Consider the following 26,142-nt stretch of genomic DNA (forward strand, 5'->3'; position numbering starts at 1 on the left):
GACTCGTTTCTGCTTCCCAGTGTGTGGTCTTCCACTAGACAGTGGCTGACTTACCAGTAGGTGCAATTTTAGAAAGAACTGGCCTGGCTCTCCCTCTCCCAGTAGCTAACAGTTGCCAATACTCCACAGCTAGGAGTGGGATTTCATACCCAACCCACTTCCCTTGCTGAGCTTTGGTCTAGCTTGTGCTTACATCTGTTTTGTGCATGCAGGCCTGGTGTTTCTGGAAGACACTCTTTCCTTGTAGTCATCCACTGAAGTGGTACAGTTATACCATGAAGTCATCTGAGATTTTAGAACATTGGTGTTGAATGTGATTGTGTTGACAGAACTCTTCAGCTAGGAAAACAGAGGCAAAGACACTGCTCAAGGCCCAGATCCCAAGTTCTGTGGCTCACATGTGGGAGATCTCCGCCATTTGGATAGGCCCAGGCCCTGTACTAGGAAGACTTCAGGTAGCACTGTTGTTCATGTTCATGTCTTTATGACCCTTTCCCTAACTTTCTAGGTCTATGAAATACAAGATTTGTGTTACCCTGAGCAGTTGACTGAAATTCCCACTTATGCTACTGTTCAACTAAATCTTAGTAGGCAGATGCTATTATGATTTCCAATCAAGAATTAGTAAACTTTCTGAGCATCACTTGCATGGAAATAGCACTGTGCATTTGCCCTCATCCTGAGCACTGTGCTAATTGTGCAGTTCTCAAAACTTGTTGTCCTCATTTTACAGAGGAACAAATTAAAATACATGATATGGAAGTTACAGTTCCTTAGCATTGAGCTCGGGGAGGAACTCTGCCCTTAATCCCACCAGATTTAAGGTGACAGTAGACTGATAGTAAGAGCCACAAAGCCAGAGAACGTAGATGATCTGCCCAGGAGTGCCCTGGTGAAGAGGTGAGTGAGTCATGACTTATGGCTCCAAACCCATTGTTTTCCAATGTAAATGTGCATAGAATGATTTCCTCTGTCACCCCATGTTGTCAGGGTTTCTGTCCTACCCAGTTCCCGCAATCGATATGTCCCAAAGAAATTACATGGAGGTCTACATTAACTATAAACTGATTGGCCCATTAGCTCGGGCTTCTTATTAACTCTTATAACTTATATTAACCCATTGTTCTTGTCTATATTAGCCACATGGCTCAGTACCTTTTTTAGTGAGGCAGTCACATCTTGCTTCTTCTATGGTTCCTCTAGGACTGCAGAAGGAACTTCCTTCTCCCCAGAATTCTCCTGTTCTCATTGACCCACCTCTACTTCCTGTTTGGTTGTCCTGTCTATACTTCCTGCCTGGCTACTGACCAATCAGCGTTTATTTAAAATATAATTGACAGAATATAGACAATTGTCCCCCAGCAACCCCAAATTTTTATTCTGACATTTGTCTTACAATTAAAAAGAGTTTATTCAAATGGGTAGTGTTAAAACTAATACAAATAGGCATGCTAAAATTTTTTTGACAAAATAGCTTGAAAGCATTCATTCATGTTCATTTGCCTACATCTCACTTTCTGTGTGATACCAAACAGTAAGTCAACTTCTTTTAACACTTGTTGGAAGCAGCTTTTGTTTGTTTGTTTGTTTGTTTGTTCATAATGTGAGGTTTTGGGGGTTCTGTGGTACAGACATGGTATTTTCATCTGTCTATTACGCATTATGCAAATATTTTTCTATTGTCCAAGTGAGATTTGTGAAAAGAATGTTCCTGATGTTAAATAGTGATTCATTCTTTATGATTAAGACAGACAAAAAGACAGACCAACACTGTACTTTCATTTAACTGAAAAAAACAAAAATAAAACAACAATAACAAAAAAAACTTGATTAATTTCACTGGAAAGGGAATTTAAATTGTATTGATAAAGTAATGATATCAAGTTTTCCTTTACAGAAATTAAATAAAGGAAAAATTTTTTCAGTGATTTTCTAGGATCAATTGTGCTTTTATCAAAATGCTTACTAAGTTCTTACAGCTTTGCTTTCCAGACCAAACTTTCTCTTCTACAGCATGCAGACCTGTGGATCTTAAGGAGAAGGGTGTGGATGACAGTCTACCTAAGTAAGTTCAGTGTTGACTAGTGTCTTTTTCTCTTTTTTCTCCCCACCAGCTCTTTCTCTTTGTTGTCTGGAACTTTGAGCTCTACATGATACCACTGTTGTTATTGTCACTGCTGACCTGGAACTACTTCTTAATAATATCAGGAAAAGATAACAGGCAACGTGATACAGTAAGTCTCTTCATTCTTTGTGTGTTTTATTATTCCTTGTCCCTCTGATGAGATAACATTGAATTTAGTCTTATAAACCAGAGGAAAGTTTTTGTAGGCTCAAACCTAAATGGCACTTAACACAATAGGAAGTATCCGTCTGCTTCTGGAATGACTCAGTTTGGTAGAAACTAAAGAGGGGAGTATACAAACTGAGCTATGATTTAAAATCAATAATGGCTATTACTCCACACCCTTGTTTCTTTTCGTCTCCTGGTCATTTTACCTCATGATGGATCCTGTCCTAAGAGATAAGGTCACGTACAGACTTGTTAATGATCAGACCAAGTTACTGTATTCTACTTAACAGTTCTCTTTGTAAACTGTCATTGGAGAAAGAGTTGATGGTTCTTAGTCTGGAAAGTGTATTAAAGTACCTTAAATTAATGACTCTTCACTAACAATAACTACGTGTTTATGAGTCAGGTATGTTATATACTGACACGAGGGGGAGGACCTCTGACTTTATCCAGGGAATGTTAAGCTAAATCTGTACTTTCTTGTCCATTCAGAAATATTCTTAGAATGTGTGAGGCAAGAAGCTGGAGCTCAGCTGACAAGGGTCTTGTGCTTTATCCATGGGTCAGGCCTGCCCCTCCTGTGTTTATTTCAGTCACTGTAGTCCTAGCAAATATACCAGAGATTATTCCACTTGTGACTGAAGGGATACAATATCTTTTCCAAACTCAACATGTGTAATTGTGTGACCTGACAGGAAACTGTTGAAAAGAACTAAAAAGCAACTGAGAGTATGCTCTGCAGGTGAGTGTTTTATAGGCTGCATTTGATTTGTGGTCAGGAATACTCTTAGTTATTCATGATATGGCATCAGTCACAAATATTTGCTTTATGGTCAGGGATATTCCTAGTTATTCATGATACGGCATCAGTCACAGATATTTGCCATTACTGTTGTTCATAACAACAGAATTATTTGATTATCAGTTCAAATTACTACAATATTATACAACACCTCATTGCAATAGTGGATATCAAATAAACTCACTGTCTTACCTGTGGCAAAAGAAACAAGCAAAAAACAGTTCCTTTGAAATAATTTATATTTGAAATGGCAACATAAACAAATTATATGTCTTCAAAATAATTTTCTCATTGTTAAAGTAAGTGATAAATACTAATACGCAACCATCAAGTACATGATAGAGTTGTTTACCTTCTAATGTGTTGCTGTCTCTCTTACAAGATTAGACTAAGTTTGAAGAAACAAATTCTCTGCTGATCTTCGCATTTGTGGCTGTTTTTAGCATATATTTTATAGATTAGAAATGTTCCAATTGTTTGCATGTTGCACGCATGTTGGCTGTGCAGATATAGACCCTGTGCCTGTGTGTCTGGGGGCCAGAGGAGAGTGTCAGATGTCTTGCTCTATTACTCGTGCCTATTGCCTTGACATGGTTTGTCACTAAACCAGAAGCTCACCATTTCAGCTAGAGTTTCCGGAAGAGGGGAGCCCTCAGCATCCACCTGTGTCTGTGGGGTTCCAGGCTAGAGTTTCTGGAAGAGGGGAGCCCTCAGCATCCTCCTGTCTCCATGGGGTTCCAGGCTAGAGTTTCTGAAAGGGGGAGCCATTAGCATCCACCTGTCTACGTGGGGTCACAGGCATATCCAGCTGTGCTCTGAGGTAAAGGAGATTCAGAATTAGGTCTCCATGTTACAGAGCAAATGTTCTTACCACCTGAGCCATCTTCCTAAGCCCTAAAACATTTTATATTGTAAACTCTATCAAGCGAAATAAATACAAGATTGCTAATAGAGGTTTTAATGGTTAAGCAGTATCAATAGACAAGAAGTTATTTTTATTGCTAAGGATATATAGTTAAATTGCATGCTAAGGGACAGGCCCAAATTGCTGTAAAAATTGATGTCTTGGGGACTAATAGGTAATTTTTTCTTCAATTAATCCAGAATTTTTCTTTAAGAAGGTAGAACTGTCTCCGACAATTACTTTTTTGTCCTGTTTATCTCGGGAAGATGCTGAAAGAGAAGAATATCTACTTTTCAGTCGGCTATCTTGAGACATATTTGCAAACAAGATTATTTGCAAATAAGAAAAGTAGTAATTTAGTTTAGTTTCTAAGTCCTATGGGATTTATCTTGAAGAGTTAGGCATTGGTTTGAGAATTCTTAGTAAAAAAAAAAATCTTAAACTGTAAAATCCATTATTTTTCTAGAACATGCCTGCCTTGTGTGGAAAGTCCACTGCCAGGAGGAAATTTTAATATATAATTTATCTTTGGTACTTAAAATTATCTGAAACTTTTATAAGTATATAGAACAATTATGTAACATATAATTTAAATTGCATAATATATATTTCAAACTGCCCTTTATCTCTTACAAAATGCAACACTGAAGCAGAACCTTTCCAGTCTTCCTTTCCAGCATGTCTGTCCTTACAGTCTTTCTCTTTTAGCCCGGACAACGTTTTCTCTCCCAGCCCAGCCCCTGTCAGGCACTCTATAGCTGAAGCCACTTGAAATGGAAACAATACTCCATAACGCCCAGTAATTGCCTTTTATTTGCCCAAAGCGCATATATCCACGTATTCTGCTCTTCCCAGGCACTAGAGGAGCAATCACAACATTTCTTTCAACTTCTCATTCACTGGCTCCGTTGAGAACTTACATAACCCTTACATCCAGTTTGTCTGATGGTGTGTTCTCTGGCATATCAAGCTGTGCATTTTAAGTGCTTTCTCCTTTTAAAAGAAAACCCAGATTATACTTTGTTGGTTACAGTTTTGTGTGAGTGTGTGTGTGTGTGTGTGTGTGTGTGTGTGTGTGTGTGTGTGTGTGTGCATGTATGGCTGAGTATCTTCAAAACCTTGTTGAGGCTTTCAGCATGTATCCAAAGCACAGAGGACCTCTGGGGTGAATTAGTCACACTGTTGACTGACCTGAAATCAGGAAACTTCCTGAAGAAGTAGTGGGAAGAGGGAGAGAGGTGGAGGTGTTTCTGCCTTGAGGGCAAACCTTAGAAAATTTAATTGGGATGAACATGAAAAGAAAAACAAATCAAAATGACTTTTAGATCTACACAGAAAAGAGAAAAAAGTTAGCATAATTTCATAGCACACTAAGTACATAGATGGGTGAAAATTTTGTCTTCAACATGGTGACTGAGAGTTGAAATTAATAACCAACCAGAAAAGGGCTTCCTTGTGTGTTTGTTATTTATTAAGCTGTTCAGCCCAAGAATCACGAGGACTAAGCACCCCCCTCCCCGACTCTTTTCCAACCAGTGCTTCTTGTTTAAACAGAAAAAGAAGACACTTTTTCTGATGCTTGGCTAGTACACTGAGATACATTTAATAGGCAGACCCTATTAAAAGGCAGGATGAGCAGACAGCTATTTCTGGGGGTTCATCTGCAGCCCCTGAAGGTGTCCACAGGAAGAGGTGTGTTAGAAATGGCATCCATCCTTATTTCCCACTCAGAATTGCGAAAAATAAGAAATGCTGGGTCTGAGTTCAGTTAGTCTAGGAACGTGATGTGAAAATTAGCAGTCCAAAAATTGTTCGGCTTTTCCAGAGGAGTCTGTTTCAGATGTGTGTCTTTCAGACATGTCCCTGGCATGGAAGGATATAAAGACAGAAATGCCAACCTTTCTCAGTTTGAGCCGTCACTCCAAAAACTGAGGAAAATTCCTCCTTCACTGCCTATTGGACTGGTACCACCTAACCAAATTACAGGCACTGCCCACAAGAACTGTCATCAGTTGAAAAGCTGAGACCAACAATACTCTTTATTTGAGATTTTAAAATTACTGAGCTCTTGTTTGCATCTCAAGATGTAACACTATGTGAAACACTATATAGGCATTGTCTAACTGAGTCATCTCTCTGGAGAACAAGCTGATTGGGTTGGGTCCTCCTACACTCTCCAATCCTGTACTTTCATATGGAACAATTAAAGAAAAATATCCCTGTGGAATAAACTTAGTTGCAGGGACTTGCCCTTAAGAAAAGGAACCAGGCCTCGGAAAATGAAGGAAATGAGTGGCCCATGGAGTCAGAGGTCTACTGCACACTCTGTGGTGTCATAATGTTTACTTTACTCACAGGGAAAGAGTGAAATAACTTACACAAAGGCACATACCATTTGTGTTCTTAACCAAAGTCATGCGTCTTTTTTCAGCTCTATTTTGGTACATCCCACTTCTCACTGGGCAGATTCAGCCCATGAGCTACAGCAAAGACAGCAGCACTAGCTGTACCCTCAAGCATACACCTTGATAGACATGCATTGACTTCCTCCCCACTCTGACTGTTAACCGAGAGAAATGGAGCAGAGATTCATTAAGTAATTTCTGTGCATCGGTTATCCTGCTGAGTCTTTTGGAGACATCACTTTTCTTTCATTCTTTACAATAATTATATTAAGTAAATTGTTCTAAATGCTTTTATCTCTAATTTATAAATGAGAAAATCGAAGTGCAAGTCAAACAATGATCTCCACAGCACAGTCCACGTAAAGTGAAACCAAGTCAACTATTTTCTGAAGCCTTAAGCTGGTTTTCATACTGTGCTCTTGGGCATATCTTTCTTGGGAAATCTCTGGGTATCCAGGGCATTCCACAGAACCCCAGAAACCCCAGACTCCTTCTCACAGGCTTCTCAGTGATCTCCCAAGGAATGACCAGACATCCACTCCAGTCCAGGTGCTGCGGTTCATTTTGGAAGTGTTTGTGGCTGCGGAGTGACTTTCTAAACCCCAGGCAAGCATGGGAGGCAAAGACGAAGCTGAATATCCTCTACGGCTGTGAAGAAAGTCCTGGAATTTTTTTGACATACAAACATTCTTCAAGCAGGATTTTTTAATTACACCTTAAAAGAACATTCATCTCCACTGTCATGATATGCCTCCTACACAGCAGTCTCTGTTGCTAATCAGTGGTGGCATGAAGAAGACTGAAGAGTGAAGCGGATCAATGAAATCACTCTGACTCACAGGATGACTATGACATAAATGGAGACAAAGTCTGCCTTGTTAAAATGGGAGTAAATACTAGAATGCTCAGTTAGTTCCTCCTGATGACAAAGCATTAGTTCTTCTCTCTTCTGCAGTAGCACTGAATTTGTTTCTTGTTGGGTCTGATCCATGTAAGTCCAGAATACTTACTTCTAGTAACAAAGCTTAGAAGGGAAGAAATGCCTTTGGAAAATTTGGATTGGTCACCACAGAAGCATATGCTGTCTGTCCTGAGTCCCAGTCAGTCAAATGCTCCTGTCTAGAAAGCAGCCCTTGGTGGATTACTAGAATTTGTGGAATAGTGAATAAGTGAGTCTAAACAGACCTAAAGGGGCTGGCCACAGCTGAGCTGAACCTCTAGGTTCTACATCAGTGAGTTTTATCATTCACTGAAAGTGACAGGGAGCACAATCTCCTATGTTTGCCTCTTGGTACCAAAAAAGGCCGCATCTTCAGTGCTCTTAACAGCAGCGGCTCTGAGTCATACACATCTAAACACATCTCTGAACACATCTAAAAATGGATGATCGCTCTTTTCTCCCTTTGTGCTTATTTCAACCACAATTTTCTCAACTTTTTCCGAGGTTACCAGCTTGCAAAAATCTGAGGAGGACCATGAAAAGAATCAGATAAAAAGCAATCCTGAATATAAGGTAGTTATTACAACTATTTAGATGCCCTAGAAAAGTACACACACACACACACACACACACACACACACACACACACACCTGTAATCTTTTAGAGACATCCATTGAGTGCTTAGTCTCAGTGGCTAATCACTCAAAGTGTAGAGTGGTACTTTAACATGTGGATTCGCACTTGACACCTCTGTCGCTCCCCTCAGCCCTCCAACTTTACTGTCATCACCACGTTATATTTCCCTTTCCCTGAAAACGACTAGACCTTCCCTGTGCAGATTTTCCTCGCACTCTAACCCTGAAGCCCAAAGGATTGATCCCAGAGTTATGAATGACATCTTTAGCAAATAAAAACACCAATGACCTGAGCTGGAGAGACAGCAGGATGGATAAAGAGTACACACTGTTCTGCAGGGAACCAGGATTCAGGCACAACCGCTAGCAGCTCTGATTCCTAGTGACCTACACCCTTTTCTGGCCTCTCTGGGCTCCTGCATGCACTTGGTGAACATGAACTCAATAGGCAAACACATACACAAAGAAGTCTTAAAGAATCGCAGATGACCGATCAAATCAGAATTTCAGGCAACAACAAGGCTTCTAATAAAGTTCTAATTTGTCACAATGCCCTGTAAGTATCTGGCAATTTTTATTTGAGGACCAGGAAGAAGAATATCCTGAAATAAAAATCAGATTATGACAATTGTGCTGTATTGGGGTTCCCGAAGTCATCAGGGATGGCTTGGAAGTCTCCTCGTGAGAGCCACAGCTTCAGGCTTTTCTTTTATTTATTCTGGCATGATTGTTTGTGTTTTATTATTGTTGTGTGTGCAACTCATTGGTCTCCGTGGCACATATGGGAAGGCAGGAAGGAGGCTGAGGCGACGGTCCGGGGCAGAGCAGCCCCTGTGCATCTGTGGAAAGCCCAGTGTGGTTGCAAGGCTCTTACAGTGAGGCGGGCCACAGGAGAGAGAATCCCCGCGTGGGCTAACCTGCTGGACACAATGAAGAGTAAAGAAACCCTGCCTCAAAGAAGATGAGGTTGTCCTTGACCTTCATACAAGCGCCCTGGAATGTGTACCTCCTCCTCTCCCTTTGAAAGAATCAACAAAAGGCAGGAAGTGAGACTGCTGCTTTCTCCTTTGGGCAAGCGAGGAAACTGAACTAAAATAAGATGTGATTTCAGCAGAGCTGGTGCACTTGGGTGGGTGCTCTGTGTGGAACACATGTGCAATGCAGGCCACACATGAGCATGGTGCCAGCCCCACGGAGTCCTGGGAGCCGTGTAAACCCTGTGCACTAAACACAGACTCTTTGCCACACAGATCTAAGAGAATGTACCGTGGCTCTGCACCCAAAAGGCGTGACACAGACGTGGAAGCACAGAAGACAACTGACATCTTGTCACATAAGCCAGGGCCTTTGCTCTGGGGCCCCTTCTCAACTGTGTGTGTAGCAGCCCAACAGTAAGGCTGGAACTGCAGACACCACGGGGTGTTCGAAGAGTCAAAGAACTTAAAGAGGTGATGGGTCAATGGCCTCTGGAGAGCAGTGCCAAGAGAATGGGAAGTACAAAATGTCTCTAGTTCCCCACATTTCCTTGTACTCCATATACTTCTATTCTTTTCTTTAAAATAGATTTACTTATATGAACTTTTATTGTTCGTTCTACATATTTTTAAGTGTATATTATCTGTTAATTCATTAGTTCTTAGGTTTCTATAGCATAGCTAGAATCATCCTTCCTATTGCTAGAAAACCTCCTAACAAGCACATGATTTTTAATGTCTACATAGTTTTCGTTATAAAAATTCTATATTTTTTCTTATTAAACACTGTTTTTAAAAAGTATTTGCTTCAATTTTTTTTTTTTGCTTTTATTTGTTTGTTTCCATTTTAATGCTGTAAGGAAAACCCTGAGTGTATATTTGAGCATTATCTTCTGGTAAAGGCGTCAAATGACCTCTGGATCAAAATACATTCATCTTGAAGATTTTTTGTATTTAATATAATTTTCAGCTTCCTAAGGACTATTATATGTCCCCGTGAGCAGCACCTGGGGAGTACCTATGAGCTCTTGTTGTTTCCCTCCCTACCTCCCACATTATCAGCTGCTACAGAGCGCGAGTGAGACAGCTCCTCTGCGTTCTCTTCTCTCTGTCATAAGTTTATTTGATACATTTGCTGCCAGACCACCTGCTTTTGACCTAAACCCTGTTATTTGAAACTTAGTAGTTCCAGGTCATCTTTGTCTAGTCAGAATGTTTCTTCCTGTCTTAGTCAGGGTTTTTATTCCTGTGAAGAGACACCATGACCATGGCAACTCTTATAAGGAAAACATTTAATTGAGGGGGCTCACTTACAATGTCAGAGGTCCATTATCATCGGGATAGGGAGCATGGTGACATGCAGGAAGACATGGTGCTGGAGGAGTAGCTGAGAATCCAATATCGTGCAGGCAACAGGAAGTCAACTGAGACACTGGGTGGTCTCCTGAGTATAGGAAACCTCAAAGTCCACACACCCAGTGACACATTTCCTCCTACAAGGCCATACCCACTGCAACAAAGCCACACTTCCTACTTGTGCCACTTCCTCTAAGCTTATTGGGGCCAATTACATTCAAATTATAACACTTCCCAAGGTTGTTTGCAATATAGCCCAATTGTTCCTCATCTGGTTGATCCTGAGCCCAACACATCCCAGAGCTTCTGACTGTAATAAAACAAATTAGTTAACACCAGAATCAAAATTAACAAGTTCCAGCCTTTGCCTGTGGTTTCTTTGAATTAATCTAGTAATAATTTCCTAATAAACACATAACCACACATGTCCTATCTTCATTTCATATGTCCCACCTTCTGACTGAGTGCTCCTCTGTCTCTGTGTGTCCCTTCATCTCACCCTGGTCCTCCTACTGTCCCTGAAAACTTAGCTAGAAATTTCTTTTGTTTTATGAATTTTATTTCACCCTATCATTGTGTCTACCTGCTGACACATGAGCCTGCCATACACTAGTCGTGTATGTGCCTGCATGTCATCCCCCTGGAGCTCTCTCCTAGTAAGAAGTATCATGGCTTGTGGCTACTCTTGGAAACCTCAAGACCAAAGTAGAAAGAAAAATAAGGAGGAAAAAGCAAGCTCGCTATTTGTAATCTTGGTTCATTTTGAGTCTCTCTCACCACCCTGTGACGGTTACATTTAATTCTAGCGCAGAGGAAGATCTCTGAGACATTGCGGCATGAGAGCTGCTCAAAAACCACTTGGTGATTTCAGAATTCTGGCTCGTTCTGTAATCCTAGCTCCCAGGAGGCTGAGGTGGATTGCTGTGAGTTCTGGGCCAGCCCAAGGTTCGTAGTCAAACCTTGTGCCAAAATAAAAACATTTGATAAATAAGCAAATACCTTACTTTTATTTTCCAGTCAAAAGTTGTATAAATTTACAAAAAAAAATCTTTAAAATTTGACAGCATTAACAAGCAAAGATAAGTAAGTTGTGCTCCTTTCCTGGATCAGTTTGTGACATACTGGATGAGCAGCCAACCAAATCAAACACTTGGATACATTAGGTGTGTTCGTGTGCGATAAGCAGAGTGTTAAAAAATACCCCATAGTGACTATGTGTGCGCTGCACGTATAAGGAAATTGGACATGGATGTCTGTGGATCTGCAGTTTCTGCCCCACTCCTGAACCTGACCTCTTTACCTTACTGATATCATATTTACCTTTAATACTTTCTCTTCTTGAAGCCTGCCCTTTACTTCATTCTCAGACTGCAGCTAAACTTAAAATTGAAAAGATAAAACCATAGAATGGTGGGAGATGAGTATTACCTGTACGTGACACATGCGTTCACACAGAAAACGATGGTGAGGCAACACTCCTATTTTTAAAAGGCAATCTTCTGAAGATCTCCTAGCTGGGAGCACAGGTCTCTCTTTAAGACTATCAGATTCAGAAGAAATTTCAGAGTTTAAAGTTAGTGGCAGTTGTCTGAAAAGATATAGTTGGTCTCATACTTTGCCCCCCCACCCCCACATACACACCTACCTGAACTCTTCCAGGCTGCTCTGGTTCTGGGGACCATAATCAGGCAGAGGTGCCTAATACTTACAGAGAATGCGTTCTTCCTTGAAACCCAGCATTGTTTTGCACCAAATAAAGTGTCTTGGCCAATGGAGGAAATCTGAAAGCATTGCCTTATGGTTTATGATTTATGATTTATGAAAGCTGTATGGAAAGGACTGGAGTCCTACACAGGCACTGGAGCACCAAGACCCTTAACTCCCCTCGAAACCTCTCGTGGGACCAAAGCATGCACCACTTTTAGGGTTCATCAGATTGTTCCACTGAAGGGTTTTTTCTCATGTAAGTCGATTTTTAAAAAATATCCGTGCTTCAAACAGCCTCTTTTCCCTTGTTCTGCCAGGGATGAGAAGCCAGACAGAAATAAACGAAAAGGTGCCAACCAGTTTCTGGGGTCTCAGGAAGAATTCCCTACTTCTGTTGACCGTTCTCATGCTTTCCAGATGGTCTCACCTCGTCCTTTTCCTAGACACCAAATCATTAGCAATACGGTGATAAAGGAGATGAGATGGAGGCCGCCCACTCATCCATGCCCTGTAGCGAGCTCGTTCTTCATCACAGTCCTCATAGCCTCAGGATAGGTGGTTTTGGCGGAAGATTTCATGTATATGGGTGGGCACTCTGTTGGTATGTTATATGTGTGACTGACTGTGTTATATGCAATGTTATTACTGCTATGCACGTGTGTATGTTTGTGGTCAGATGTATATGTGGGGGTGGGGTGGGCACAGACAAAGGTTGCTCTCCACCTTTATTTTTGTAGACATGGTCTCTCATCTCTCAGAGTACCTGAAGCTCATGGGCTGGTCAATGAGCCAATGATAAGGGATCCACCTTATCTCTGCTCCCCACAATGCCTGCTCCCCAGCTGCCACACTGAGGATGCAGGTGTGCACTGCCACACTCAGCTTTTACATGCTGTGGGGGAGGGTATCTGAACTCAGGACCTCCTGCTTGTACAGTGGATGCCTTAACAACTGAACTATGTCCTGGTAGGTGTTTATTGCCTCTGATTCAGGAAGTTACCAAGAATTTAAATACCTACATTAAAAAAGTAAAATGAAAAATAAATGATATGCCTGTCAACTTATAGAAGATGCTAATGAATCAGCAATATTACTAGGGATCTAATTACACTGAATCTTATATTTATTTGTTAAATGTTGCATGAGTTATATTTGTCAATAACACAGCTTGTAAGTTTTTCTACCCTCCATATGGAGAATTGCAATAGTATAGTAGTGACCGAGCTGAAGTTAGACTCTGAAAGGCATTATCATTCTTTTGTTATTGAATATATTTAATCGTGTAGGAAAAGGAAAATAGCAATTACACACCATCACTCCAAAAATAACCAAGTCTTCTGCTACTGTTGCTTTGTTGAGAAGACTGGTTATATTATACAGCATAATTCGTCATTACAGTTGTCAATGGCCAAACAAACTAACAAATCCAGGGATTAAATTCCAAACTTTCTACCTGTTAGCTACACAAATGTTTTCATTGCTCTACTCCTTAATTCTCTCTCCAAGGCAATGAGGACAATAGCTACATTTTTGGAGTCTTCCAGGGATTTATGAGGCAACACAATGTGCCAAGCACAGAGTAAATGCTCAGTAAGTGACCGCTGGTCACCTCACCTTGCAGGTAACAGAGTAAGCCATTGTGCGTACCAAGGATGGCTTACGTGTTACCTTACAAAACAACCTCTTGAAATTCTAAGTTCTGCTGAGAGGAATGTTGTCACTGGGCAGGGAAGTCCATACCTGCTATCCCCAAACTGTCTCAAGTTCAAGGATAGCCAGGAATACACAGTAAGACTTTCTTTAAAAATTGTATTTTTTCCCCACAGCCATTAACCATTTTTAGTTTCAAAAGTATAGGTGATGTCATAGTAAGACTACCTGTGCCCAATCAGCCTGGAGTGCTTCAAAAATAAAGAAGTATATACTAATACCAATAAAAACCATTCAAGTGGTAAAAATTAAAGCATATAATGAAAATTGAGCAAAGGAAGTGATTGACAGATTAAAACTTCTTGAAGACGGATTCTCATAGATGGATTGTCATCTATAGTGGTATAGATGATTTCATTTTTAACTTGTCCTTATAGAGTGCTATAGATATGTGTCATTTTTAGTTTATCCTCAGAGATACCAGAACAACTCTTGTTGATTACTGTACTGTACACCTGCTCTATGCAGAGACAAAGCCAGCAGCACCACAAGTTAACACTAACTTTTCACTGAAACAGCCATGAAGTTCACAAAATCCCCTTTCCTAAAAGCCTCAAGAAAGACGGGTCCAGTAGAAGAAGGGGAAGGAATTCCTCTGCCAGCACACCATGCCTGGAGATGGGCAATTTTAATAAATCAGAATGGAACATGAAAATGTCAACTTAATCAAGCATTTAAATTTTATTAATCAAGCCTAATTTTTATGAGTGCAAATAATCACTGAAGCTGGACAAATTTGTTCTCGATTGCATCAGAAACATAATTTTAATATTTAATGGACTGATGAATTTAAATGGAGAATTATCTTTATGAAACATGCTATTCATAATTTGCCATTAAATGAGAAATAAAAAATCAACATAAATCTTACATAAAGGTTATTTAACTAAATGTTGGTCCTATAAATATTATAAATGCATTGTGCACTAATTTAGCAATCACATAGTACACTACATAAAGCAGAAATGGTAAGTGCACCAGGCAGGCTTCAGAGAGACCTCGAGCGAGTGCTGACTTATTGCAGGAAGCTCAGGAGCATTACCAGGTAGTGGGAGGTTCCTGGACATTCTTTTCACTCAGGCTTTTAAGCTAAAATTTATCATTCACAGCACATACTCTTTTCAATCCAAATATACATCCAAGCCTATTAGGGCCTTCTTTTGTAAAGATGATTCTTATTATACAAAATACGATTAAAATACTTTATCATTACTTACAGAAAAAAAATACATAAAGTTAAGGACTGAAGTCTTAGGATTGTGATTTTGCATCAACATGCTTCATTCTTAAAGCTGAATATTCTGACATATTTTATGTCAGTTTTTAGAACATTCTAGATGAAAATTATCAAAAGGAAAAACTTAATATCAGAATCTTTTCCCTGAACACACAGCTCATTCCACCTGCTCCCTCCATGACTCAACATGTTGCTTAAAATAGATACTAAGAATTCTCATAAGAGTTCAGTAGATCCAAAATTTTGGTAATATTAAGCTCTAAGAGAAATGTTTTATTTGCAAATGTTTTTTCTTATAGAGCCCAAATGTTTCAAATGTGCAGTATTTATCTGTGCTGCAATGTGCTAAATTATGCGTTTGCTTAAAATAGAAATGGCCTAGTGTAGCTTTAGTATTCTCAAGCATTTCTCAGAGAGTTAGAGAAGGGACGTATGTGTGCAGGTGGTGGGCGTGCACTATAACAGAGGCCACGGAAGCCCCTCTTCTTGCATTGCACAACCATTAAATAACACGGAGCTTACGTGAGTTTTCAAAGGCACAAAAATTGCTAAGGTTGTTTCAAAGTTTGAAACATTTCTTATTATGCCCTTTCTGTTAAAATGGTGTAGATAATTTTGGTTTTTAACAAAAATATTTAAGAAAATGGCATTTTATATGAACTCTATTACTTATGAACAAAATATTTTACTTAAAAATACTGTCTTTTCAAACAGATTAATAAGTTCATTTTTAATTTTACTTGAAAACCACGTTAAGCAATTCTAAATGTTTGGCCTTTTGTATTGTTTGGCAAATAACACTTTCAAGAAGATGTAATTTCAACTGAATTAACACACATTATCCTAAAGATACCAAAAATTCTTTGCAAGCAAAAAATACAGTACATTGTGAATCCTTTAGATGGAGACATAGTTCAAATAAACACTAGAATTTTCACAGTGTAAGAATTCATTGTAAGAATGAACATTTTAAGATACCAGGACGAACTATGAAGAGAAATTAATTTAAGATGCTTATGTTGGATATAGAATTTCAATTAGCTATTGTTTAGCCTTTTCTAGCGGACAGGACTGCATATTAAGTTAAAACACCACTTAAGAGAATGAAAGGTTATATCCTTTTGGACAGTCAAACAAATTCACTCTCCGCGCGCCTTTCAGCAAAGCACATTATACTGCAAATAAGAGTGCTGTTGATGGTGCGAAACATAGGCTGTACACAATCAGTGGCATGAATCGAGAGTCATCTGATACCTACATTAAAGCCATCCTTCCTATTAAGAACCAGACTAAATTACAACATGGCACTTCCCCAAACGGGCCACAGAAGTGCGGTCTCCATGAAATAATTGTCTTTGAATCTCTAAACATCAGGAAGTTTTTCAACAAGAACTAATGCTTTGTTGTCTCGGCTGCCTTTCTGCTGCAGTCCATCCAGCTCCACTGGCACGCTACCATGCCAACTGTTATTACATCTAATCCTCCAGTTATCTTGATGACTGACTACCTGAACTGAAACACTTCAAGGTCAAATCCTTCACAGTGTGAATCAAACTAGGAAGTCATCATACATTTGTTTGCTTTGAGAACTGCTCGGGCGAAACAGTGTATTTCAGAGCTTTTTAGGCATCATTACTTTTACAAACAATTAATAATTCATATATGTAGTTCACTTGTTGCATTCATTCTGTAAAATTTCCTCTCAAACATTTGGGAGGAAACCGGGGTCCAACAGAAAAAGAAGGTATCTGCCCATGCACATCTGTAATGACCTTACTGAGGACAGAAGTCTTCAGCCAGAACTCTGGCTCTCACAAATCCAAAATAACTTAAGTGGTTCTGTGTACTTTCCCAATTCCTACACATCCCATAATTTTCTAGTACACATATACCTGTAATAAATACATTGGCACAGAAATGCATGCTCAGCTGGGTTTATGTATTTCTTTGATCTAAACAAAATCCAGGCCCTGGGGAAACATTCTTCTCTCCCCTAGTATGTCACTCTCTGCAACGGCAGGAAATGGGCACATGTCCTGTAATGGAACCAAATACAAGCATCTGTAGCCACCGAGGATTTTAAGTATGGAATTAAACCCAAAACTTCTGACAAATCTCTTACTTTAATATTTAACATTGCTGCTGTACATCTGGCCAGCAGTGATCTCTTTAAATGTATTTTTTTTTATAGACTGTTGGACTCAAAGCATTTGAATTGTGCAACTATTGTTTCTGAGCCTAACAAACCATACATTTAATTCAAAGATTGTCTTCAAGGACAAGTAAACAAAAAAGAGGCTATTTGTGTCAGCATTGACTTTGCGACAATTTAGGATTGTTTTTTCTAATGCTAATAAGGTTAATATCACCCAGTTTCTTGTGCTTTTTTTAATGTAAAGACTTTTAAATAGGGGAGCAACATTATTCCTAAGAAAAAAATAATGTGTGTTTTCATAATTTTCAAGAATCCTTAGATGTCCTCTTGCCACCGTAGGTGTGTGCACATACCCTAGATGGGTGTTACAATGTATTATTGCTAACTGCCAGTCTGTGGGGACTTCAGTAGCAGAGTTAACTAAACTCACTCGTTTCTAATTTCTCTGTTGTTCACAGCCATCTCTGTCGCATCTCTCGATCACTGGTAGAATAATTAGACATACTTTCTATTTGTATTATTGGATCCTTAACAATTCAGCCAAATAAAATTTGAATTTTTGCAATTTATAAAATATCCCACTGCATTGGATACAGCAAAAAGCCTCCAATTATTTAAAGAATTCCCTTTCACCTGCTTAAGATATATAGATTCTGTAGATACAGCTTGACTTTACTTTGAAAAGGGAGTTTTAAAATGTACATATTAAATTTTATATGCTAATGAAAAATTTTCAGGAAATAGTGAATATGGAGGAGGAAATATTATCCTTTTAAATAATGTTATCTGCTTGTTCTTTGGCTGTAATGTGACTGGCACACTGTTACAGGGCTGCCTGTGTGGTTTTAAAATGTCATCTTTATTAGTATTACAGTCAGGGAAGAATACCCAGAATCAGTTTTCTTCTAGACCTTCCTCCCGTGTGTGGCGTGTAAGTGTGTGACAAGCCACATCACACAAGGTCGTGTCGCTTCTAACGGCTCGCGCTACATCTTCCTGATTCCCTGGTGCCCTCCTTTTTTTTGATTACTACTACTTGCTTTCGAGCAGTGTATCAGAAAGCATAATTTGGAAAAAGAATTCTGGACCCTATCTTAGAGAACCCCTATTAAGAAAAAGGGGGCAAATCCAGCTCAGCATATGTATCTTTGCTAACAAATGCATCTCTTCTCAGTCTTTTTCTTTTCCCCTAAAGGACAAGAAAATGTTTGAAATAGTCTCTCTCCACCTCCCTCTCTCTCTCTGCCCCTGTCCGTGTGTGCTGTGGTGTGGATAGTCTCTCTCTCCCCTCTCCTCTCTGCCCCTGTCCGTGTGTGGTGTGGTGTGGTATGATAAAAATTAATGCTAAATGGTATGATAAATAATGGCATGATAAAGTTACTGATTTTTGAATACTTAAAAGAACTATGCAACACTTACTGGGTTTTATTTGAGGAGGAAAAACTGGAATTTGAGGCTAGGACTGTTGTTTTCTGATTTTTTCCTTAGTTGCGTGTAGACGCTCCAACACTCCCTTTGAATAGCAGCTGTTGTTCAGGTTATGTGGATAGGCTAAGACTTTGTGCAGTCATTAAATGGACTTCGGTGATTCAGAACTTATTGTTTTTAACTCATCTTGTGGATTCTGTTCTCATTACATTGCCTGGGCTGTGTCAGAAAGCACAGCACAGCTTAGAAGCTACATCAGAGCTGTTCATGCACCAAGTCACTAATGCCCGAAGATTAATTATGAATCCATCAGGACTCCAAGCTACAATTCTCAATACCTATACTATGCCCTGATTTGTATTTCTTAGGACACTTTTGAGGACTTGTTTTGATACAGGAAGTATGCTGAGACTGCATACATAACTTCACTGGGTCCTTAATCAGCACTGTCAGACAGGCTGTGACCATCAAGATTTTTAAAGAATTTTAAGCTTCACCTGAACAACATGTTCTGGTGGGGTACAACCTGGAGTTATGTATAGAAATCAATAGGAAACCATCAGCTGTCTTATAAATCCTCGTGTGTAAATGCCTGTGATGTGATAGTTAAAGACAACGGAAGAGAGGAGCCCTTAGTAGCACACAACACAACTCTCTTCTGCCAAATGGGAAGCAAATGCTTGTGTTGGGGGCTCTGGCTACACATTTGTAGAGTGATTGTATGGAGCCAATTACCCACTCGGGCAGGGCAATAACAGTTTGTGTTTTGCGAAAGAGTCTGATTCTGTTGACTTCCTTGAGTCACACCCAACACAAAATCGTTTATAAAATATTTAAATTATCCTAATGGTTTGTTTTTCATATTTTGAAATTTTGAAAATTAATTTGATAGTGATGATCTCTGGACCTTAATGACCAGATGCAGATGATTTCTTCTCCAAGCCACTCTGGAAAAAAATGATCATTTGCCTTTATTCATCTGCATCACTGGTTATATTTGTCTTTCCAAGTGAGCTAGGTCAGCTTTGTGAAAAAAAGGTAGATGTCATACCACAGGGCTTATCCAAACATTATCCCAGAGCTAGGCACAGTGATGCAGTCTGGAGTTCCAGTACTTGATAGACTGAGGCAGGAAAGGAGACACTACAGACACAAAAGCAAACACAAGGATATGACAGCCAGATGTTTAGTTTATCTATTTATCCAACTAAAAATATTTCTTGAACAACTACTATTTTGTCCATATTCAAGACATAATCTCTTTGGCCTTCCAGAAGTAAGGTGTGATGAGATAGGATGCTATTGTGGAATATTTTTTAAGATGTTTATGCTGTGGAACATTTATTTTAATGATGCAAAGATGTGTTGCATTCTTCTTTGTTGCATTTGTTTAACTCTGTGAAGCTGTGTTACGTTGCCTGTCTAAAATACCTGATTGGTCTAATTAAAAGCTGAATGGTCAATAGTGAGGAGAAATTTGGGAAGAGAAGGATGAATGAGAAAAGGAGGGAAGGACATCAGGGCCCAGCTACCCAGCTACACAGCAGCCACGGGGTAAAATGTAATGAAAAGTATACAAAAATAGAGAAAAGTAAAAGCCCAGGGGCAAAGATAGAAGGCATAATTTAAATTAAGGAAGGCTAGCTAGAAAAAAGTCAAGCTATGGCCGGGCGGTGCTGGTGCATGCCTTTAATCCTAGAACTCGGGAGGCAGAGGCAGGCCGATCTTTGTGAGTCTGAGGCCAGCCTGGTCTACAAAAGCTAGTTCCAGGACAGGCTCTAAAACTACAGCAAAACCCTGCCTCGAAAACAAAAACAAAACAAAACAAAAAAAGTCAAGCTAAGGCCAGGCATTCATAAGTAAGAAAAAGTATCTCTCTGTGTGTATTTATTTGGGAGCTGGGTGACAGCTCCCCTCCCCGCAAACAAGTAAAGAGTAATAAAACAACCAGTACACAGGATAGAATTTGTTTCTGGTGCTGAGTATTGAATATAGGATTGTACTCATTAAGCGACCGCTCCAGACCCTATAATAACACATTTTAATTATAACTAGCTTCAGCATTGTTTGAGGGTTTTTTTCTTCTTATATTCAATATGACTTTTGATGACCAACTTTAGCAAAACAGAAAGAAAAAAATGAAAGAAAAAGTGTTTTATTTAAATATAAATTTTTGTAAGATAATTTTATTCTTTATTTGTGACATAAAGTCATTAAAAACAATGTCATGAGGGTTCAGTGACTTCTCTTGGTGAAATCTAATCTCCATCACAAGTAATTTGATTTGAATATCCTTTCATCCATCACCACAACTGTCACCTTGATATATAAATATGGAAAATATTTATATTGTGAATGCTTTAAGTAGGAAAAAACAAAGTCTTCATGAAGGCTTATTATCTGCTAGCTCCTCCTTAAGTTCCACGGGGTTGGTGTGCATATTGATGGAGTCTCAGTGTGTTTGCCCCTCTTTCTGTTAAGATCTTACCTTTACTTTATAAGCGGTGAATATGGTGGAGACTATAGTAAGTACAGATTGTGAAAACTTTGTCCCCAAAGTGATAGACCTTCTCAACACAATATACTGTTTGGCAATATACTATCTGGCTGGGGTTGTTCTGAGGGTCACTATTCTACAGGAAAGCCACAAGTTTTTAACGAAGATGTAGAATATGGCATTAAATTAGGAAGAGTTCTGGGATTTTCAGATGTCTTTGGTTATTCATTGGTTCATAAGAACTGGAAATTTGTGTTTGAGTTATTTGCTGAAATCACACAAGGCTTTTAGAAGACTTGAGAGAAAATACCTGGGAATTCCTGCACAGTATCTCAGTTTATGCAATCCCGCGACGTTATAGCTTAATTTTGTTTTGTATCAAAAAGTCACACAAAAGAATTTGGTACCGTCATCATCAAAAGTTTGCTGAGAAAAGTTTCAAAGTACTTGATAATTTTGTTTCAACCAGTTCTATTTTGAGGCATTCAAAGTCTATTATAAAAAGCAGCATGTGAATTAGAAATTATACAGAATTTACATCCTATATAATTATGGTCCTCTGAGACCTACCTGAAAAACACCTCCCAGGAGTTTTCTATTTTTGATTTCTACACAGAGTGCACACACATGTGCATGTTATTGTGGGAAAAAATTATTTAAGATGTGAAATTCTAGTTTGTTTGTTTGTTAAGGCAGAGACTCATGCTGTAACCCAAGCTGGCCAGGAAGTTACTATGTAAACTTACGATCCTCAAACTCCCTGTTGGCCCTCAGGAAGCTGCATTTACTATCCTCAAATCACATATTGACCAAAGGAAATAAAAAATTGTTTGTCAAATACAAAATAACTTTTCCATTAAAAAATATATATAGTGGGGCTGGAGAGATGCCTCAGATGGCAAGAGCACTGGCTATTCTTCCAGAGGATCCAGGATAGTTCCATAGCATCTACACAACAGCTCACAACCATCTGCAACTCCAGTCCAGGGAATCTGACACCTGCTTCTGGCTTCCAAGGGCAGCAGGCATGCAAGTGGTGCATAAATATAAATGCAGGCCAAACTCCCACACACATAAAATAAAATAAAAATATTTTTTAAGCTGGGTGATGGTGGCACATGCCTTTAATCCCAGCACTCAGGAGGCAGAGATAGGTGGATCTTTTTGAGTTCGAGGCCAGCCTGGTCTACAAGAGGTAATTTCAGGACAGGCTCCAAAGCTTCAGAGAAACCCTGTCTCAAAAAAAAATTTTAAGGTATGCATATTTGACAATGTAATTTATATTTATAATATAAATATATTATTAATATTATATTTATTAGTTATGTTTAATTATGGAATATATTTTTAATTTTAATATATATTAATGATTCTTACAAAAAAATCACAAAGAAATAAAAGAAAAATTTCAGAAAGTAGGATTCAGAGTAAATCAATCGAGTTGATTTTATAAATCAGAATTAAATTTGAGCCATTAAAGATATTCATAGTTAGTTTTATGCCACAAGCCACCAGTGTGAATCAATTAGCAGAGACAGTTTTTATCTTCCAGTTGGGCAAAATAGAAATTAGAAGAAATAGAAGGATCTTCATGCCTCATTATCCAGTGCACGTCCACGATGCCTGACTGAGACAGGCCGGCAGCCGAAGCTCTAAGAAGGAAATTTCATGATGTTGAGCAGCCTGCAATGCACGTTAGTTTACTTTCTGTGTACTGCAGATTCTTTGACACCAAGCACTTCACATGAATGGGCTTCTCCTGACTGAGTTTCTGGTCCCTGACTTTAATCAATTAAAGGCTGAGCACTTTCCTAATCCTCAGCTCTCGATGAAACTTCTCTCAGAGGATGTGTCTCAAATGTTAATAAAGTTTTCATTTCCAAAGGGTTCAAAATGACAGAACAAATTGTTTTCCTCTCAGAGCACGAGAACAACCTGTGTTTCTGTCTGCAGGTAGTGGAGGACATGCTAGAGGACGAAGAGGAGGAAGACGACAAAGATGACAAGGTAATTATCTTCCCTGCGCTGGGTACCGGGTGTGGGAGATGCAAACATGACACTGTTTTCACAGACAGTTGAAAAAGGAGTTGAAGGGTTTGAGTCCAGAAAATTGGACAATGCTGTTTATCATCCTAACAATGCCGCTGCGTGTTGCAAAGAGGAAGAAATGGCTATAAATCCTCTCTGCTTTTGTCCAGAGCTGGGTCAAATATTTTTCTGCCAGAAAAAAAAAAATCAGCTTGTCTGGAACTCGATAGCTATTGTGAAGATAATAGCACTGACAACTGCTTCTGAAGGACAAAAATTTGTCCTATCCTGAGTGTTACAAATCAGCCTATGCTTTGGGGGAAGGAGGCAGGCATGAGAAAATAGTATCCTGCATGAATTGGACACGGATAATGTCATCTGTAATTTTCAAGGAATTGCTCAGCAAAAGAACATGTGTATGACGTGCTTGGGAGGACATTTAAATAACTCTGTGCTCACTGCCCTTGCCTAGACTTACAATGTTCCCATACCTCCTCCATCACAAAAGACCTTTGGAGAGACTTACTTGCAATTCTTTTGCTAATTGGCTTGGTGATGCTGACCATGGTAAACAGCAGTGAATCTCTGGCTTGTTTGCATTGTTGATTTCTTGGGGAGAGGGAGAGATTAGTAGGACCTTGTACCACCACAGAGGTGGCTGGGATTAGGACAACAGCTCTCTCCAGCAAGCAGAATAGAAACTCTCTGGCACTGTGATCTCTGGTCAATTTTAGATATTAAAGTTACCATATCTAAACATGAAGCAAGGAGGCAGGGGAGAAAATATTAATTACTTGCACATTATTTAGCATATAAAACCAGATTTTGATCTCTACCCAAAACTCATCACTGTTACAGTAAACCATGATGTTTTCGAAGGAAGAAAAATAGAGCATCTCAATTTATGTCCTTGACCTTCCACTCCAGAAGAGATGCACAGTTAAACCCCAGTATAGGAGTTTGTGTTGGGAGCAAGCATTTGAAATGTCAAAGGGGGAAAAGGTCACACTGAATACTTTACCTCACAGTCTTTGTTTCCTGACTCATATTTGATGTTTTCAGTCGAATGAAAACACACATGCTTCTTCCCAGCTTTCCTCTCATGCTGCTTCAAATGCTTTAAATTGATAGAGCTTTTATGTGGAATTTCTCTCCTGTACCTCATTAATATCCTGATGAAAATAACCTAACGAGATCTCTTGTCTGCGAGGACACACACACACACACACACACACACACACACACACACACGTTTTTTAAACTTAAATAATATGAGCATACACCCCTGACAGTAAATGTCTGATTTATTGTTAAGGTCAGTAAGGTCAGTTGTAGAGCTGTGGAGAGCCTATACTTTAACTCAACATGCTGGCTCTGAATCACCACTTCTCTGTGCTAAAGACTGAGCTGCTGTCCACTTATGGCTTTTCTTGCTTGTTGCTGCTTTATTATTAAAGGCACCATAAAGACCCATCCCCGCAGCAGGCGTTTCCCTAGAAATGCTAATGAATAGGAAATCCAGTGAAGTCGACTACTTCCATGTCTCTCTGCAGCAAGTCAGCCCATACATTTTTAACCAGTTTATTGGTATTGTGTGTCTCTCCCTTTCTTCTTCATTTTTTTAAATAGAGAAGATCTTAGGTATAGGCAACAAATAGACATCCGTGGTTAACCAGCTGACCAAAGCACAGATGTTGATTGAACACATCTGGATGGCAATACCAATTCTCAGGAGCTGTGTGTATACATAATGAGCTAGTGACTGGCTGTCTGAAATTGACACCCAACTTCTAACAGATTTTCAGATCAGTTACCAAAGTAGACTGAAAGGGAGGGCTCCAGTCACTGTGTGAATTCAACTGAAGTTGTTTGTAGCTGATAGAGGCAAGTAGCGTGCTTTTACAGTGGGCTGCTCTTCATCAGCCAGTCCTTTGTTTGAGTGATATATAAGGGTGAGGTCCTCCCGTTTATCGAGCATAGTGAAACTGATAGTAGGAAAACGGTGTCTGAACCTAAAAGAAAATCTGAAGTGTAGCAAAAGACTTTGAATCTCTCTTAGAGCAGAAAAGTGAAAATAAGGAAGGATCCTACAGACATCCACTCACCAGCTTCTCCGTTGGCTTGGCTCTCACAGAGCACACATTGTAAGTCTTGGCTGTCCATGTGTCTGAATGGGAGAAGAGTTATTTCCTGTTTTAAAATTTTCATTGGTTGCTCCATTTAAAGTTTGTATGCGTAATGGAATTTCATGAAAAAACAAATGTGTTTTTTCTCCACACGAACAGGTACTGACCTCCAGCTCTCATTGTCTGTTTTCTCATATGGTATAGTAGTGGGGTCAGGTCAATGGGTCCTCTTATAGGATAAAAGTAAAGAAGATTAATAAATGTGCCAAAGCCTCACTTTAATTGAACCTGAAGCATATGTTGCAAGTATGTAAAATATGTCCCAGATGTTCCACCGGGACCAATGTCTTGCTTTCGCTGGTTGCCGCAAGGCAGCTATTAGTTCTGTAACCTTTGGACTTGGGGTAAATGGGGTATTACGTGGCACAGAATGTGAGCACCTGTTTCCCATTCAGTACAGACCCCTGGCAGGCTGTGCCTAAGCCTGTGCACATGTTTTCACTTAGCAGATTGTTGGGTGATTATGAAAAGTGTCTTTCTTTAGAGCAACATTGATATTAGTCACTCACAATGAAAGGGCAAGTCATTGGCTACTTGACAAGGTCCTGTGGGCATAAGCTGAAGTCCTTCATTTCATCTGAGCATGTAGTATTTTCCCTCTGCATAATTACACACAAAGAAAAGACAGAGGTCTGAAAAGTTGAAGCCCATAAAAATATACTCAGTAATAGTTTTTCTTTAGCGTTGGCTTTAGTATGGAAAGACACTGGGTAACGCTGGTGAAAGCTCAGTGCTGGGTCACCTGGATCGCCAGATTTCGAAGCTTTGAAAATTCTTGTTCATTGTCCTTTCTTTTTATGAAAAAGCTCACAGTCATGGTCATATACATACCCTGCTTTCTAAAACCTGTTCTTCACATTTGCTTAAATCTAAATTTAAGATTA

At 39.4% G+C, this 26,142-nt stretch overlaps 1 protein-coding gene across 5 annotated transcripts in view; it reads left to right on the plus strand.

Annotated features, from left to right (window-relative positions):
* Mctp1 (multiple C2 and transmembrane domain containing 1) overlaps positions 1 to 26,142 on the plus strand; it is a 592,866-nt gene that overhangs the window by 500,399 nt on the left and 66,325 nt on the right. For all 5 annotated transcript variants that reach the window (XM_048424315.3, XM_087896744.1, XM_087896742.1 and 2 more), the window contains 2 exons: positions 2,115 to 2,234; positions 22,998 to 23,051. In XM_048424315.3, the coding sequence (XP_048280272.2) occupies positions 2,115 to 2,234; positions 22,998 to 23,051 (174 nt within the window). The remainder of the gene's footprint in view (positions 1 to 2,114; positions 2,235 to 22,997; positions 23,052 to 26,142) is intronic.

This window comes from Myodes glareolus, chromosome 15 (genome assembly GCF_982192425.1).
Source record: "Myodes glareolus chromosome 15, mMyoGla1.1, whole genome shotgun sequence".
Lineage (NCBI taxonomy): Eukaryota > Metazoa > Chordata > Mammalia > Rodentia > Cricetidae > Myodes > Myodes glareolus.